Source organism: Rattus rattus, chromosome 2, assembly GCF_011064425.1.
Source record: "Rattus rattus isolate New Zealand chromosome 2, Rrattus_CSIRO_v1, whole genome shotgun sequence".
Lineage (NCBI taxonomy): Eukaryota > Metazoa > Chordata > Mammalia > Rodentia > Muridae > Rattus > Rattus rattus.
This window is the reverse complement of record NC_046155.1, coordinates 3280656-3298783: the sequence shown is the minus strand read 5'-3', so window position 1 is coordinate 3298783 and position 18128 is coordinate 3280656. Positions and strand designations below refer to the sequence as shown.

The 18128-nt window shown below is 37.7% G+C and overlaps 1 protein-coding gene across 1 annotated transcript in view; it reads right to left on the bottom strand.

Annotated features, from left to right (window-relative positions):
* Kdm2a (lysine demethylase 2A) overlaps positions 1–18128 on the bottom strand; it is a 69831-nt gene that overhangs the window by 30113 nt on the left and 21590 nt on the right. Inside the window, exons 3-11 of the mRNA XM_032896433.1 lie at positions 13417–13555; positions 12627–12705; positions 12194–12240; positions 7696–7738; positions 7046–7082; positions 5118–5224; positions 4487–4580; positions 2716–2869; positions 1784–1899 (exon numbers count right to left, since the gene is read on the bottom strand). Coding sequence (XP_032752324.1) covers positions 1784–1899; positions 2716–2869; positions 4487–4580; positions 5118–5224; positions 7046–7082; positions 7696–7738; positions 12194–12240; positions 12627–12705; positions 13417–13555 — 816 coding nt within the window. The remainder of the gene's footprint in view (positions 1–1783; positions 1900–2715; positions 2870–4486; positions 4581–5117; positions 5225–7045; positions 7083–7695; positions 7739–12193; positions 12241–12626; positions 12706–13416; positions 13556–18128) is intronic.

Here is an 18128-nt window from a genome sequence, read left to right as displayed (position 1 = left end):
TACTATCTTTAATCTTAGCACTCAGGGAGCAGAGACAAACATATTTCTGTTGAGTTTGAGGCCAGTCTAGTCTACATATAAGTTCCAGAACAGCCAGAGTTACATAGAGAAACCCTGTCTTAAAAAAAACAAAACAAAACAAAATTAAACGAGGCATGGTGGCCCATGCCTTTAATCCCAGTAACAGGGACACAGAGCAAAGTGGATCTCTGTGAGTTTAAGACCAGCCAGGGTTGTTTTTTATTTCAGATTTTTGGTCTTTCCAGCCAAGGTTTCATATAGCCTTGGCTGTCTGGAATGCTCTCTCTATGAACCAAGCTAGCCCCAAACACACAGAGATCTGCCTGCCTCTGCCTTTGGGATTAAAGGCATGGACCAGTACTGACAGCCAAGCCTGTAAAACACAAGAGAAACTCTGTCTTGAAAAATTAATTAAGTCAGTCTGTCTGTCTATCTGCCACTCTCTTTTAAGAAAGTCTATATATTAAGGCCAAACAGCACCCCTTATGATGTCCAGCTGTGTTCGTGAATTTAAAATGAAAAGTAATCCCTTTCAAAACCTTTCACCAGGTCACAGGGTATCATTATGAAGTGAGGAAATCACTTTATCACTAGACAAGAAGCATACAAACAATGAAGGATATGACCAGACCCAGACCTGGATTTCTTGTATGATTATGGCTTTAACCAGAATTTTCTTCTTTCTCATTTAAAAGCCAATTTCTTTCTGACCAAAGAGTATTGGGTCTTCTTAAATTAAGTACAACACACTATTCTCGATTAGCCTTTGAAGTATATTAATACTTTTTGGGAAAGTTCTTGAGGAGTTCAGGTCAAGTATAAATTACTCAAAAAAAAAACTCAATAAATTTTACGAAAGCTGATTAATATAGATACTTATGATTGGGGGAGGGAAAGGCTCAACAAGATGGCCTTTACCAATGGTTAAAGACGCATGCAGCCAAGCTGGACGACCTCAATTACATTCCTGGGACATGGTGAAAATAAGAGAACATGACTTCTGCAAGTTGTCTTTTAACCTCCATTCATATGCCTTGGCATAGCAACCCAACATAAATGCACAAAATAAATAAAATTTAGTTTTAAAAAGATGTTTGTATTTTTAAAATGGAAAAGTGAAGAAGGGGAGGACTGGTAATCAAAATAAAGACAGAAAACCTCAAAGGTATGAAATTTGAAGTAATCATCCCCATTCCACAAATTATTCATGAGTGTAAAAATGAAAAACATGTTTCAAGAGATTATACAAATATCTAGATAACAGCTTCACAGACTTAAAAAGTCCCCCAAACAAAAGTCAAGTGTTCAGTAATTTCTTTTTATTATGTTCTCAATATGTGGAAACTTTTTAATGAAAAAACAATCTGAAAATGTAACAAATTATACACGAATCCCTATCTGATATACTTAGTGATTTGTGGGGATGGAGGATAGCAGTGTGTACATATGAAGGTTAGTTAGAAGGTAACCTGCCAGTGTCAGTTCTGTCCTTACACCATGTTCATCCTGGGGCTTGAGCTCTGTTATCAAGTAGCATCAGTATCTTTACCTGCTAAGCCACCTCATCCCATCAATCAATCTCTTTATTAAACTTGTCTTTTTCTTTTGAGACACGGTCTTGCTACATAGGCCAGGCTGGCCTTAAACTCACAATCTTCCTGTCCCTGAGTGCTACAAAGATGAGAGGCATGTGTTACCATGTTCACCTAATATCTGTCTTAAATGGGGAAATATCTTCACCTATAATTGTTACATTACTCACCCGTGTTCGATCTTCAATACTATATATCTTTAATTGCATGGGGATGTTAAAGCTATGCAAAAAATTGCCTCCAAACACTAATGTGTCCGTAGGAGTATACACAGCATGAATCCAACCTGGAAGACAGGGAATAGAGTCAGCATTGAAAGCACATACTGCAATATAGTTTCTTCAGAATAGTACAAGACTTCTAGATTATATATTATTATATATTATATATTCTTCTCTTTTTTGGAAACAAATCCTTGATGCATAGCCCAGGTTCCTTTAATGGCTGGTCAAGTTACTTACCTCTCAAAGCCTCATTTTTTTTTTCTTTAAAACTAGAGTAAATTATATTTTATATGGTGGTAAGCATTAAATGAGAGTATATATCTAAGGAAAAACGTTTATTTTTAAGACAGGCTCTTAAAACTGCTGATTCAGCATTCCCCACTCAGGTGAGGAAAGTTGGCTCTCCTCACTAGAGAAGACACATCACAAGTAAAACTTCTGAATTTCAGGGCTTAATATACAGTCCAAATGTATATGTTTGAGAAGTATTGTGCCAGTATTAAGCACTGCTTTTGCTATTTTTCTTTTTTAAGGTTTATTTATTTTGTTTATGACTACAGTATAGCTGTCATCAGACACCAGACATCAGAAGAGCACATCAGATTCCATTACAGATGGTTGTGAGCCACCACGTGGTTGCTGGGAATTGAACTCAGGACCTCTGGGAGAGCAGTCAGTGCTCTTAACCACTGAGCCATTTCATATTTGTTTTTAAATACATATTCTCTGCATGTACTCCATTAAAGCAGGAAAACATTGTTTGCTGCTGACTACGCTCATGCACATGCACGCCGTGCTGACACTGAATTCAGAGCCTGTGTATAATCAGCTTTCTTTAAGAAACCTAGAAAGCAACCTACTTTCCCCACTTTGCTTACCTGAGGGAATAACGAAGGTATAGCCCTGCTTGAGCTCAATTCGTTGGCAATCTGACACCCGGTCACCCAGAAAGATGTCTCCCTGTTTCCCTGATAGCAGCCAATTCTCGTACAGCTCCAGGTTGTGGGCTGTAGGGGGGATGAGCCAGAAGACCTGTGAGTTAAAAAACTTCAGTCTGTTAACAGCTATTGACATGATCCAGTCGTCTCCCTCAATTGATAAACAGGCACAAAGAGGATTGGAAGGTAGAAGACTTGACTATCTTGGTAGTTCAGGACCCAAACAGATCTTTCTTGCTAATCACTTGGTCAGACACATCATCTAGATTTCCTGGGACTGTGGCAGAAGAACCCTGAATACTAAGAGAAAGAGGCCTTGGGCTTATTATGTGGGTAGTTTCTTACTAACTAGTAATTTAGACGTAATCAATCAACTCTAAGATATTGGTCTAAGGGGTTGGGGATTTAGCTCAGTGGTAGAGCTTACCTAGGAAGCGCAAGGCCCTGGGTTCGGTCCCCAGCTCGAAAAAAAGAACCAAAAAAAAAAAAAAAAAAAAAAAAAAAAAAAAAGATATTGGTCTAGGCTGCTCTGTCTCAAGGTGGTAACTAAGATCAATAGGACAGGGGCTGGAGAGATGGCTCAGTGGTTAAGAGCACTGACTGCTCTTCCAGAGGTCCTGAGTTCAAATCCCAGCGACCACATGGTGGCTCACAACCATCTGTAATAAGATCTGATTCCCTCTCCTGGTGTGTCTGAAGACAGTTACAGTGTACTCATATATAATAAATAAATAAATCTTTAAAAAAAAAAAAAAGATCAATAGGACAAAATTATGATCCCATCTACACAGATGTTTTGGATATAGAGGTCCATATGTTCTATGTTAAGTTCTTGTTTTCATTCCAGCTCTGTTTTTACTAACAGATGTAGTTCCTCCAAGTGGAGGAATGGCTAACACTACAAACCTCTACTTTTAATTCTAGATTGCAATTCTAATATACTATTTAGAAAAACTCATTTTTCCAATCCTCAAAAAGACAATGTTCCCTTTGGTCACATTTCAGACTAATATCTCCAAGAGGAAGAGCTGGCTGAATCCTAATTTGCTGGACTTTTGGTTAATATATCCAAAACTTATGTTCCCTTACCCTACATTACTTTTTTTACAGATAAAAATGATATTGTCTTCCTAAAATTACCTCTTCAGCTTCACCTAGAAAATTTGTGCTTTAAGAACTGGCCAAATGGGGTTGGGGATTTAGCTCAGTGGTGGAGCGCTTGCCTAGGAAGCGCAAGGCCCTGGGTTCGTCCCCAGCTCCGAAAAAAAAAAAAAAAAGAACTGGCCAAATATTGGTAGAATGACACTGGCCTACATAAATACTGAACCTCTAATGGAATAGCTACAAAGGGTAACAGAATCTACAATTCTCTTCAGATGTTTATGAGTATTACTAGTATATACTAATATACTACTAGTACATTACTAGGTTTCTAGACTATATTAAGCATGCGAATCGGGGCTGGAGAGATGGCTCAGCGGTTAAGAGCACTGACTTCTCTTCCAAAGGTCATGAGTTCAATCCCCAGCAACCACATGGTGGCTCACAACCATTTGTAATGAGATCTGGTGCCCTCTTCTGGCCTGCAGCCACATATGCAGGCAGAATGCTGTACATAAAATAAATAAATAAATCTTAAAATTAAAAAAAAAAAAAAAAAAGCATGCGAATCATATAATTTCTAATTTCACAGTCCTAACCATAACCATACCTTTCCACCTTGGTGGATGTGATACCAAACAGAAGTACCTCCAAAATCCACATGGAAGTCAGTATAGCAGCCTCGAACACTCATTAGACAGTACCTGACCCAAAGAGAAGCAGCAGCATTAATTAGTACAATGATAAAGAGAAATTAACCACCAAAAGAGGTTCCCTAGTGAACCCCTCTACTTGGCATCTAATAAACTTCTGGTAGGTTTTCTTTCTTTCCTTTTTGGAGGGTTTGAAGCAAGGGTCTGTCCTGGAATTTGCTACTTAGAGGGCTGGCCCATGGAATACCAAATCTTGCTAAAGGAATGCAGTTCTATGTCACATTTCTTTTTTTTTTTTTTTTTCTTTTTTTTTTTGGAGCTGGGGACCAAACCCAGGGCCTTGCGCTTCCTAGGTAAGCGCTCTACCACTGAGCTAAATCCCCAGCCCCTATGTCACATTTCTAAGACCATACAATCTTTCCCCTTTATTATGAGATCATGTGCTATGTAATTTCTCACATACTCTTATCAATTTGATGATTTAAAACAGCAAAGCTAGAAAAGGGATGAACTGTGCCTTGTTATCAAAATTATCAATGTTATACCTCTCAGAACACTGGGGAAAGTATACAAGAACAAGTAACTTACTTTTGCACTTTAGGGTACTGCATCTCTAAGATGGCATTTGTTGATTCAGTCTGACTTTCTTTCAAGTGCCTTGGCCACATGTTATCTACCCAGTCAATGAAATCCACCTTTAAAAAAAAAGAGAGAGAGAGATTTAAGGTCCAAGAAAAGCAGTGGGGTAACAGAGAATTTTAACGTCAAGAAAGCAACTCCTTTAAATGTACTCTGCACAAAATAAACTTTAAAAATCTGTGAGCCTTAGAGTCAAAAGATAAAAGTTCTATAAATAGATAAAAATAGAGAAGCGGTTCCAGTAACAACTGTACAGCCAGCTCTGGTCAAAACCGATTCATTAAAGACAGCTTACAACTAGAAACTTTGTTCTATCAGTATGGGTATAGTAGAGGTTGAAAACATGTCTAAATGTAAAATTTTTAAAAGGTAGTTTCTGACGATACAAAGATCAGGACTAACAAGATGACTCAGAAATAAAGGCATATATGCCACCAAGCACAACAACATCAGTTTGATCCCTAGATCTCACATAGTGGAAAGAACGACCAATTCCCTTACATATGTATCATGATGCACACATGCACACACACTTATAAATGTTTTAAAAAAAAATAGTATATCAAAAAGGAAAAGAAAAAAGAAATTCAGTATTTGGTAGGAACTGAGTTAGCAATCATAAGTTTCTGATTTATCAAAAATCTGAGATCAAAGGAATAGTTTGGTGATTAGCTCCAGACAAATATTAAAAGTCTTTGAAATGGCTGGACATGTTAGTGCACACATTAATCCCAGCACACAGGAGGCTGAGGCAGGAACCACCATACCTGGCTTGAGTTCACAGTCAGGAATTAAGGGAGGAAAGACTCAAAAATATATAGGTACATTTCAAAAGTGGAGCCAATTCTACTTCCTGAATAGCTTCTCAAAAGATAGCCATTACTTTACCCAAAGATAGGTAAAATGAAAATTGACTTTAGGATAGTAGGGTATCAAAAACCAATGAAACCAACTCATTCATTACTACTATTTTTACCTACTAAATCCTACAACATGTTACATGAAATGCTCATCTAGCGAAGTGGATGGATCAGGGGTTCAAAATTCACTTGTTCTAAACAAAATTTCCCTTAATTTTTGTTCATTTTATTTTTTTGCATGGGGTCTCTCTTATGCAATCCAGGCTATCTTGGAACTAGTTATGCAGAACACACTGGTCCCAAACTCAAGAGACTCCCCTACCTCTGTCTCCTGTGTGCTGGGATTGAAGGATTATGCCACCAAACATGGCACACATTCCCAAACCTAAAACAATTATTTCCCTTAAGTTTCTTAGCAAACATAAGCCTATAGGATAGAAATTCTTTAAGCCAGTTTCCCAGTAACATTTTAAGATCCTTATCTACCACTGACCAAGTTTCCAATTAAGTTCTTGATGATATGAATCAAAATGATTCCAATGAAAATTAAAATGATTTTGGAAAATGAACTTTTCTAAAAATGAAAGCTACTGTTATCTAATACTCTTTCCCACATTTAGCTTAATCTTAGCATGTACAGAGCTATAAAAAAAAAAAAAAAAAAAAAAAAAAGACCCTTTATTGAAAATGTGAGGGGTTGGTAGAGCGCTTGCCTAGCAAGAGTAAGGCCCTGGTTCGGTCCCCAACTCGAAAAAAAAAAAAAAAAAAAAAAAAAAAAAGAGACAAGACATAAAAGAAAATGTGAATGCGGCTTCCTGCCCTGGCCACCTGCAGCAGAGTCAAGAGAGTTGGCCACGTCCCTTGCCAGCTGCAGCAGTCCAGAGATCAGTAGTCAATAGCTGGGGAGAGTTGAACCCAAGGATTTGAGATCAAGGACTAGCCCTGCTCCCTCAATGGCAAAAACACAGGTGAGCCAGCTCTGAGGACATGAGTAGGAGAGCTGGTTCAGCCTCTCACAGGCTGCAGCATTGGGAGAATGGGCCCCTCGCCCTGACTGGGCAGCACAGGTTCAGTTGAGCAGGCCAAGGGCATGAGAGCAGGAAAACTGACCCTGCTTCCTGAAGATGACAGTGCTGGGTGGCTACCTGGAAGCAGTGCTAGAGAAAGCCTGCATACCGACAAACTCAGACACCACCCAAGACCAGATTCAGGGCTCTGAAGTGGCCCAAAATCTTTATCATCTGTTAACAGTTGGGATTTATGAAAGGGTCAGTCCTGCTGATTCAATGGTGCAGGATCTCGACACCACAGGGAGACTGCCAAGATAGCTAGGAGAAGTACTGGTGAGGATCCAATACTGATGGTATCACAAAAGCCAGAGATCTTGAAACACACCAATGAATTATTGCTATGAACAATTCTAAGTGAAGATACGTGGATGGAGGGATGTATCGTAGGAGACACTGACATACTATAGCTCTACAATGAGATGTTTTCTATGTTTTATTTTGTTTTTTATTTTAGAAAGGAGGTTGCAAGGGTGAAGGATATGAGATGGAGAGATGGGGTGCATGATGTGAAACAAAAAGTTGAGAGAGAGAGAGAGAGAGAGAGAGAGAGAGAGAGAGAGAGAGAGAGAGAGAGAGAGAGAGAGAGAGAGAGAGAGCTTCTGTGTGTTCACGTCCATGACATCCACCATCCGACGACTCCCTACATGAAAGGAGTTTGATTAAGCCATGATTACTCCTAAATATATTAAGCATGCAAACCACAAGTCCAATTAACAAACTATCCTTTCTTAAAATAACTAGTAACAGACAAGGAAATTACTTGAGAAGGATAATCATAACCACATCAGAGAATGAAAAGGACAACAGGTGCAGTCAAAAATACTACTCAGTGCCAAGGTCATGTTTATTATACTATCAAGTGCTGGTTCTTTTATTCAATACCTCACTTAACCTTACAATTCTATATGATAAATGCCAGTGTTTATTTCATACATGATATAACAGGGACAAGGTAACTTGCAAGACAAAAGACTTACTGAGATACACTGTTTCAGTGAAGGTTTAAAGACTGACCCAATCTATCTCAAGAGTATGAATTAAGAGTTGTACATGGGGGTTGGGGATTTGGCTCAGTGGTAGAGCGCTTGCCTAGCAAAGCACAAGGTCCTGGTTCAGTCCCCAGCTCCGGAAAAAAAAAAAAAAAAAAAAAGTTGTACTTGGTGGCTCATGCCTTTAATCCCAGCACTTGGCAAGCAGAGGCAGGTGGATCTCTGGGACTTTGAGGCCAGCCTGGTCTACAAAGGAGGTTCCAGGACAGCCATGCCTCTGTTACACATAGAAAACCTGTCTTGGGGGAGGGGGATTATGTGAGTTAGTGAGTACCAGTTTAAACTTCTCTATTTAGTTGGTTTCTCCAGTCTTGTCAATAATTTTTAATATAAAACTTCTTTACATTTAGTCCACATTTACAGTCTGATAAAACTACTATGTAAACACAGTGTTAATCTTCCTCAAGCATAACAACACAGTGTGCTGCTGAGTGTGTTGGAATGCACCTATAATTCTAGCATTCACAGTAGGGTAGAGGCAGGAGAATCTATAAATTTGAGGCAAACTGCTCTACATAGTTCCAAGCCTATGACACACAGTGAGATCTTGACAAGAGAGACAATGAGCAAGTGCTGCCCCCAAATGTAAGAGTAAATCTTACTAAATACACCAGGTAGCAGAAGTTTTCCTTCTAAAAGGTTAAAACTAATCGAATTCCATCACTAGATGAATGAACAAAAAATGGTAAATTATACAATAAGTGGATATAAAAAGAATGAAATGGGCTAGAGAGACGGCTCAGTGGTTAAGAACACTCACTGCGGGGAGGTGAAGGGAGGTAAAAAAAAAAAAAAAAAAGAACACTCACTGCTCTTCCAGAGGTCCTGAGTTCAATTCCTAGCAACCACACGGTGGCTCACAACCATCTGTAATGCCCTCTTTTGGTAAAGTGACAGTGTACTCACATATATAATAAATAAATTTTTTTAAAGAAGAATGAAATCACACAAACATGAAAAGTATGCCATGTGAGAGAACTCACAGACGAAAGGCTACTATTATATAATTCTAGATATATGAAACACAGATTAGATAAATCCTGATCGAGAAAACATAAAATCAGTGGTTGCCAGGGGCTACAGAGAATGAGAAATGACTGCTTAACAGATTTTTGTTTGGGGTGATAGATTCTAATAGCTGATAGTGGTGATAGCTGTACATTGAATAGGAATTAAGGTCAGGTTGTTTGGCAAGTACTTTTACACACTGAGCCATCATCCCAGAGAATCAACTGTTCGTATATTTACCTCTATTATGTTTTTTTCCTACTCTCTCCCTTCTTTTTTTCTTCTAGTATTCTCAAAATAAACATTGGTCTGTCTAATGCTATCCTTCTGGTCATCTCTTGTCTGATTAATGTTGCTATAACAAAGTATCAGATAGTTACACGGCTCAGGGTGACTGGAACTCATGTTCTTCTTGCTTTTCAAACACTGGGATTTTTTAAGAGTGTAAACTACACTTGGATTGTATATATTTAAGATAGCTTCTTTTAATCTTATTTCTCTGTGTGAGCATTCTGTGAATGTATGTCATGGTACCATTATGCTATTTTAGTTTTTTTATGTAACTGATTTTTTGGAGGGGTGGGGGGATTTAAGACAGGGTTTCTCTATGTAGTCCTGGTTATACTGGAACTCACTCTATAAACCAGAGTAGCCTCAAGAAATTCAGAGATCCAACTTCTTCTGCCTCTGCCTCTGCCTCTGGAGTGCTAGGAGTAAAGGCGTGTGCAGCCACCACAACCACCAGGCATCTCCAAGCCCTTTGTGTTAGTTTTTTGAGATAGGGTTTCTCAATTATGTTTGCCCTATGTCACCACATCTGGCCTTTCAGCAGCCTTTTAAGTAAGTCCCATAGAAGTCACTGGGGTCAAATACAAGGGAATTGTAACAGTTTAAGATATGGTATAAAAACAGCCCTGTTCTTTTGTCTATACGTTTTGTTAGAAATAGAAATCTGCAATCACAACACAAGTGTCAAATATTTAAATGACAAGACCCACCCTGGCTCCTTAAAAACATGCACACCTGCTTTGTGGGTTCCAGTTGGTGAGGGCTGGAGGATGTAGAAAAGTGGTTATTACTATGGTAAAACCTGAAATTAACTTTATTGTCTGAATCGTTCCTTGGACATTGCAAACCTTTTTAACAGAATTCCACAATAGTTATGTCAGATAGACTCTGTCAGGGCAATAATCAAGTAGATGGAGAATGCTCTCATCATCTTCCCAGAGTGCTCTCTTATGAGTCTGTGCTTTAAAGTTATCACAGATGTGATAACTGGCAGTTGGTCACTGGTAAACCACAACCATAAGAAGGGATCTCGACAGAGTTTCAGCAGTAAAGGGCAGGGGCTACCCTTTCAGAAATCCAAGTTCTACTTTCAGCTCCCATGTTAGGTGGTGGCTCACAACTACGTGTAACTCCAGAGGATCCAACTCTTCTTATTCTGTGAGCACATGTATTCATGTAAACCATAAACACATACGTATATCACTAAAAAATAAGTCTGCTAGGTGTGGTGGTGGCCCACAACTTTAATCCCAACACTCAGTAGGAAGACACAAGTAGATTTGAGTTTGAAGCAAATCTACAGAACAAGTTCCAGGACAGCAGCCAGGGCTACACGGCTGTCTCATGAGGAAAAAACAAAATAATCTTAAAAACCAACACAGGAAGCTCTGGCTGTCTACTGCTTTATAGAGCTAGGAAATTACTTTCCTGAAAGTTGATTATGAAAGAAATTAGAGGCTAAAGAAATAACCCAGTTGCTGAAAGAATAGTTATCTAGCATAGACTGAGCTCTGGATATGATCCAGCCCCACTGAGCTAGGTATGGTGGCAAATGCCTGTAACTGAAGCACTCAAAAGGTGGGTAGGTAATTAATTTAAGGTCAGCCTTGACTACACAGTGAGTTTGAGATTAGCTTAATATACTTGAATCTCTCTGTCTAGAAACAACAACAAAAAATAAGTGATAAGTGAACTTTTTAAAAAATAATATATTTATTTTTATTTTATGTATATTGCTGTTTTGACTGCATGTATGTATGTCTGTGTGAGGGTATTGGATCCACTGAAATAGGAGTTACAGACAACTGTAAGCTGACATATGGGTGCTGAGAATTGAACTCAGGTAAAGCCATTTTTTTCCAGCCTGTTAAATGAAGTTCTACAATGTTGAGTACTCACAAATTATCTAGGTCTCCTAAAAGAGCTCTTTCTGAAAGGATAGGTAAGGATTTTGATCACTCAATAGATTTACTGATCACGTAGTTCACAAGTTGTGCTAGGTATGAAGAAATACATGTATCTAGGTGCTTAGAGCATTAGGGCATGCATGAGTAATACTGGGATCAGAAAATTAAGACTGTTGGTGACTTTCACCTCTCAGGATTGAACAAGATTATCCAGCAGTCTAAAAGGGATCCAAGTGACAAAAGGTGGTGCTATTCTAATGTCCAAAGTAAGAAATAGAACTATTATATTCCATAGGAGAGCAAGAGTCAGAAGAGTTCCTTTTGCTCATGTTTATTGGAAACAGAAAACTTTATACCATTTTACTGCATTTTTACAGACTATAAAAGTTATCTCCCATGCCTAGGCTTTAGATGAACTAAATTAAAAACAAAACAAACAAACAAACAAACAAAAAAAAACAAAAAACTTTTGAGAGCTGGAGAGATGACTCAGTGATTAAGAGCACTGTCTGCTCTTCCAGAGGTCATGAGTTCAATCCCCAGCAACCACTTGGTAGTTCATAACCATCTGTAGTTGGATCTGATGCTCTCTTCTGGTTTGTCAGCGACAGGATGCTCATATACATTAAATAAATCTTAGAAAACTTTTGCTTTGGAGAAAAATTTCCCCTGAATACATACAGTAACTTCCTATCTCCTCCCTAGAGAGTTGTTTTCTTTTTAAATGTCTTTTGAGGAAAATTCTGAGCTGATAATCAAACAATTATTTCTAATAAAATATATACGTTAAGGTTCCTATACCTCAAAGATGAAGAAGAGGCAGGCCAAAAGTTTGTTACTTACCCACACACATTTTGACATCATTCACTGTGAAGTCTGGATCCGGCATCCTATGAAATAAACACCAGTAAACGAGAAGCATTACTTCTCTAGTCAGTGTGGATCTGGAAAATATGAAGCACTTTCCAGAAATATCAATCAATCTTCATGTTCAGGTTTAAATACTTTTTAAATATATAGGAAGAAATCCCACAATGTCAGCAGCAATTATATCAGACTGATAGATTCAAGAGACTTAAAACTTCTTTTAAGCTCATCTATAGTTTTCATTTCTAGGTATATGAATCACCTGTGAAACAAGAAACATATTTCACAAAGTAACTGGGAAGTTATTTTCAATTACCTACTGCTCTGGGTTCTCAAGATCGCCACTATCTGAACCTCTGAGTGTAAAAGCCATTTTGCAACCATCTCACGCTAGGACCAGAGCACTTACTTTATTCCAAGTCCATCAGAGTTCTTGAAAATGAGAGGGTCTCTCAAGCCACCCCGCTGGATATACTCTACATTAAAATCTGAAACCATGGGGGAAAAAATTAGAGAGGAATCATTGAAAAAAAAATTATAAAAGGAATTTTAAGTAAAAATGTATTTATAGTGTTTGTTATCTGTGCATATGATGTTTTATATCTCTTAGGAAATACAGAAAGTATATTGACAATCAGGGCTTGTAGGTAGTTGTGTTAATGAGTCACTTCATACATCCTAATTAGAAATTATGTCTCTTAGTGGCTTAAATAGTCTGAACATTATACATCCAATCTTTTCATAGTTTCCTGAAGGTCAAGACTACATAACACATAAGGAATCCAATCTCATAAAAGAAATTTCATTGTACTCTTTTTATTTTGATCTCTCGCTCCCTCTCCTTCTATCCAAAGTCTTATGTAGCCCAGGCTGGCCTTTAACTTACCATTACATATACTTATACATACATTATAACATATAGACCATTCCTATATTCTTATATTCCAGGCATGTGCCACCATACCTGTATCATTTTTAATTAAACCCAAGCCAAGAAATCAGAAAAGGAAAAAGGTCTTTTTCCTGGTAACATTCCTATTCTAATAAAAGAGTACTTCAAATCTGGCAGAGAATGAGCATTATGAGAAAAACTAAATATCCTCAACAGGTAATATTTTAATGTTGCACAGATGCTAAAATCTCAAGTTGATGATTCTTACATCAAGGGGTTCAGAGTCTGAATCAAAAATGATACTGACCTTTTCCCTCCATAAAAGTAACAAAATTGGCATTATATTTGTTGGTATGGAGCTTCTCTTCCAAGTCAAAAGTTCTTTTCCCTTCAATTTCATCATCTGAAATACCATCATCTTCATAGCGACGTCGCATGGTACCACGCTGTAAAAAAAAAAAAAGGATACAAAGATAAAATAATGCACTTTTCCTTCCTCTCTACCAACCAGTCAGCGCTCATGGAGAATTTGAGTTCCAGTCTCAATTGCTAGTTCAAAGCATTCACTTTCCTTTCTCCAAGCTTAAGGTTGGCTGATATTCTCAAAATGCGCAAAATAAAACAAAGTGGTAATAAACCACTGGGCTTCTAACCTGTGAAGTTTACAGGGTTTTTTGTTTGTTTGTTTGTTTTTGTTTCTTTCGGTTTTGTTTTGCTTGTTTTTGAGATAAGGTTTCTCTGTGTAGTCCTGACTATCCTGAAATTCTTTAGATCACAGTGGCCTAAAACTTGGCTGAATTTTATTTCTGCTACCTCTTTAAGCCTAGAGATATAAATTCACAATAAAAAAAACCCTCAGACCTACTAAATATCTATCATAGCCCCTCAGAGTTAGGACATTTAAAGACATTCAAATAAGGGCTGGAAAATTAGCTCAGTGCTTAACAGTTGCATACTATTCTTTCAGTTTCCAGTACACATGTTTGTAACTCTAGCTCCAGAGGATCTGATGCCACTGTCTGTTGTTGTAGAATGGCATGCACATGCACAAATGCAGATACACACACTTCCATAAATTAAAAGTAAAAATACTTTTAAATGAATAAATATTTAAAAAGACATTCAAATATAAAAACAAAACTTTTCATTGAGAAATTTAAATTAAATTTATAAAACAATCTCAATAGTAGCCTAAATTGAGGTGGAAGAGATGGTCAGTATTTAAAGAGCAAGCTCCAGGGGATCCAATACCCTATTCTAGAGGCACGTGTAGAAACCTATGCTCATATACAATTAAAAATAAAATCCCTTTATAAAAATAGCCTAAAATAAACACTTAAATAGGCCAAACCTATTCTTCTTCAGATCAAGAAGGCTAAACAACTCTAGAAGGCCATCAATATTGAGCTTTAAAAAAGTCTCTCCAAGGAGTTGGGGATTTAGCTCAGTGGTAGAGTGCTTGCCTATCAAACTCAAGGCCCTGGGTTCGGTCCCAGGCCCCGAAAAAAAAAAAAAAAGAAAAAAAAAAAAAAAAAGTCTCTCCAAAGACAATATACAAATAGAAATGAACTCATGAATAGATGTTCAGTATCATTCATCAATAGATAGATGAAAACCAAACCCATCAAACTACTTTATACCCACCATGATGTCATCATCATGACAGTCAATGAAGGTACAAGTATTGAAAAATCCATCTCTATATATCAACTACTATTACTTAGCAATAAATGATATGTACCACGATGTGAAAACCTAAAGCTAAGTTTAAAAAAAATCCAGATATTATTTCATTTATATGAAATGGGTGAAATTGGTAAATCCATTCAGCAGATTAGTTGTCAAAGGTCAGTTAAGTCAAGTGGTGATCACACACAGACAAACAGGCTCAGTCCCAATGTTGGAGAAGATGGCTAGTCCGTACATCACATGAAGACAGACATGTAAAATTATGGTATTACAATTAGCAGGGATTGGCAAGGGCTACACATAAACTAAGTAGGAGAACACGCTCATTCACTCAGTATAACTTTAACAATCATCTGTTAGGTTCCAAGGATTATGTACCACAGATTGTTACTTGCCTGCAAATATTTTCTCCTCAATACTGGAATTTTTAGGGGGTGCCTGTGTGTGTGTGTACATATGTGTATGTACACACATACATACGCACTCCTTCCAGAAAAGAATAAACTGTTTAGGGGATTGGGGATTTAGCTCAGTGGTAGAGCGCTTGCCTAGGAAGCGCAAGGCCCTGGGTTCGGTCCCCAGCTCCGAAAAAAAAAAAAAAAAAAAAAAAAAAAAAAAAAAAGAATAAACTGTTTACAAAACTCGACTGTTTCATTACATTTCATGATTTTAATGAGAACATCCTATATCATTACAAAAACATTGAAACTCTTGGCCATTATGTTGACTTGATACTTTTTTTGCCACTAAATAATAAAAAGCTTGAACTAAGCAATGAAAAACATGTTTAATTTAAACGTAATTGCTTTAACATATTACAAGAAAGGGATGCTGAATTAACACAGCTGGAAAAGGCTACACTTGTTTTTAACTCTGTTGAGTTTTTGTTGTTTTTAGATAGGGATATATATATAGGCCCTAACTAGCCTCAAACTCAAGATGCTCTTTTCTGTCTCTGCCAATATTGCATCTGTACTATTAAAGTTTGGTCAAGTCAGCCTGGACCAAGTTAGATCAACCTCTACAGCAGACATTGACAGTATGTAAAATAATTCTGTATATGAAAAAAAAAATCTATCAAAGTAATTTCAACAAGACTGTAATAAAAATAAATAAATAAATAAATAAATAAATAAATAAATAAATAAATAAATAAGGAATTCTCAAAAGGAAAAAAACAAAAAACCCATTGGGTGCAGTGGTGTACACCTTTAAGGCAGAGGTATCTCTGAATTCAAGATCAGCTTTGTCTAGGAGTTCCAGGATAGCCAAGGCTATCTATATGGAGAGACTCTGACTAAAACAAACTGTAAAAACTGGAGATCTGTTTTATTTTCTGTCCAGAAGAAGCCTTAAAAGGAAATGATATAAGACGAAGAACTGGCATTTAAGCTAGGCAGTTATGGTACATGCCTGTAATCCTAGCACTCTGGATGCAGAGGCAACCAGATCTCTATGAGTTCAAGGCCAGCCTGGTCCACAGTGCTAGTTCCAGGCAAGCCAGGGCTACACAGAAAAACCCTGTCTCTAAAACCAAATGAAAAAGAAGAGTTGGCATTTAAAATTACATTTCCAACAAACATACACTCTTGCCCCTCCCATCTCTACACATCGGGGTTCTAGTCAAGTAGTTCATTTTCCTTCTAGGCATTTGTCAACCTCATTTATACCAACTAAAGTTAAAACAGAAAAACTATGGCTTTGTTTCTGAATGTAACCTAAGAACTTTAAAATTTTTTCATTTTGTCTTTGAAATAAAGTTTCCTTCAGGGGTTGAATCTTAAAATTCTGGGTTCATTCTCTTACTCTTGGTAAGCTACTTAATAATGACGATAAAAAGAGAGTATGAGGGGTTGGGGATTTAGCTCAGAGGTAGATCGCTTGCGTAGCAAGCACAAGGCCCTGGGTTCGGTCCCCAACTCCGGAAAAAAAAGAAAAAAAAAAAAAAAAAAAGAGAGAGAGAGTATGAAAAACTGTGTTGTATTAGGATTGAATGAGGGAGAAACTGGAGATGTGGTTCAGTTAGGAGAGTGTTTGCCTAGCATGCATAAAACATTGGTTTTGTCCTCAGCGCCAAATAAAACCAAGTTTGGTGGCACATGCCTGTAATTTGAGACCTTGGGAGGCAAAGGTAGGGGATCAGGATGCAAGGTCATCTTTGACTACAGAGTCCAAGGCTAGTCTGGGCCACATAAAACCCTATCTAAACAACAACAAATTCTCAACATTCAACTGTGGTTCTGGAAATGAACCCATGTTGTACAAATCTATCTTGCAAAAATAATGGCTTGTCGGGGTTGGGGATTTAGCTCAGTGGTAGAGCGCTTGCCTAGGAAGCGCAAGGCGCCCTGGGTTCGGTCCCCAGCTCCGAAAAAAAGAACCAAAAAAAAAAAAAAAAAAAATGGCTTGTCTAGAGAGACAAGTCCTACATTTTCTTTTTAAATAATTGGTAAAAGGTTTTCGTTCCCAAGTAAGCCTTTACTATTTCTTTTTTTTTTTTTTTTTCTTTTTTTTTTTTCCCCCCTGGAGCTGGGGACCAAAGCCTTTACTATTTCTAAGTTGAAATCTTACTTTCTGTAAAGAGGTCCTTACTTATCCAATTATAAAATCTACAAACTGTAGTTTAATTTAATATGAAATGATAAACCTGATAAGTTGTTAGGAAAAGACCCTGCTTTAAGAGGTAGAATTGCTTAAAGAGAAGAGATATGCCTAACAAAAACTAAAAGGTTCAAATACCTCCCTCCCTTGCCCCTCTCTCTCCAGAGTTTCTTTGTGTAACAAGTCCTGGCTCTCCTGGAACTTACTTACTCTATAGAATGCTGGCCTCCGACTCAGAAGATTCACCTGCTCTTAGCCCTGTGTGCTGTATTAAGGGCATGGTCCACCAGTGCCCAGCCAGAGCTTTAAGAATTTAAAAGACTGATACATTTGTAGTTTCTTCTGTCTGCTTCCTGCTTGTAGTTTAAGCTGCGAGCTCTCATTTTGATGCCCCAATTATCATTGCCTATCTACTGCTACATTTCCCAGCTATGATGGTAAGACTCTTAACTCTCTGAAACCATAAGACTGAATAAATATAATGCCTTCAAAACCACGCTTTATCACAGCAATAGAAAAATTCGATTACAATTTCCAACAGCAAGAATTTAATCAGGGGGGCTGGAGATATAGCCAAGTTACTCTGGCAGCGGATCTGGGTTTGATTCTCAGGACCCACACAGCACGTTACAACCACCTATTAAATGGTATATTTCTGGAAACTTTATTACAACTAAATATATCCGTGTGTCACTATGTTCTGCACATTTCCAGGCTCAACGTGGCTCG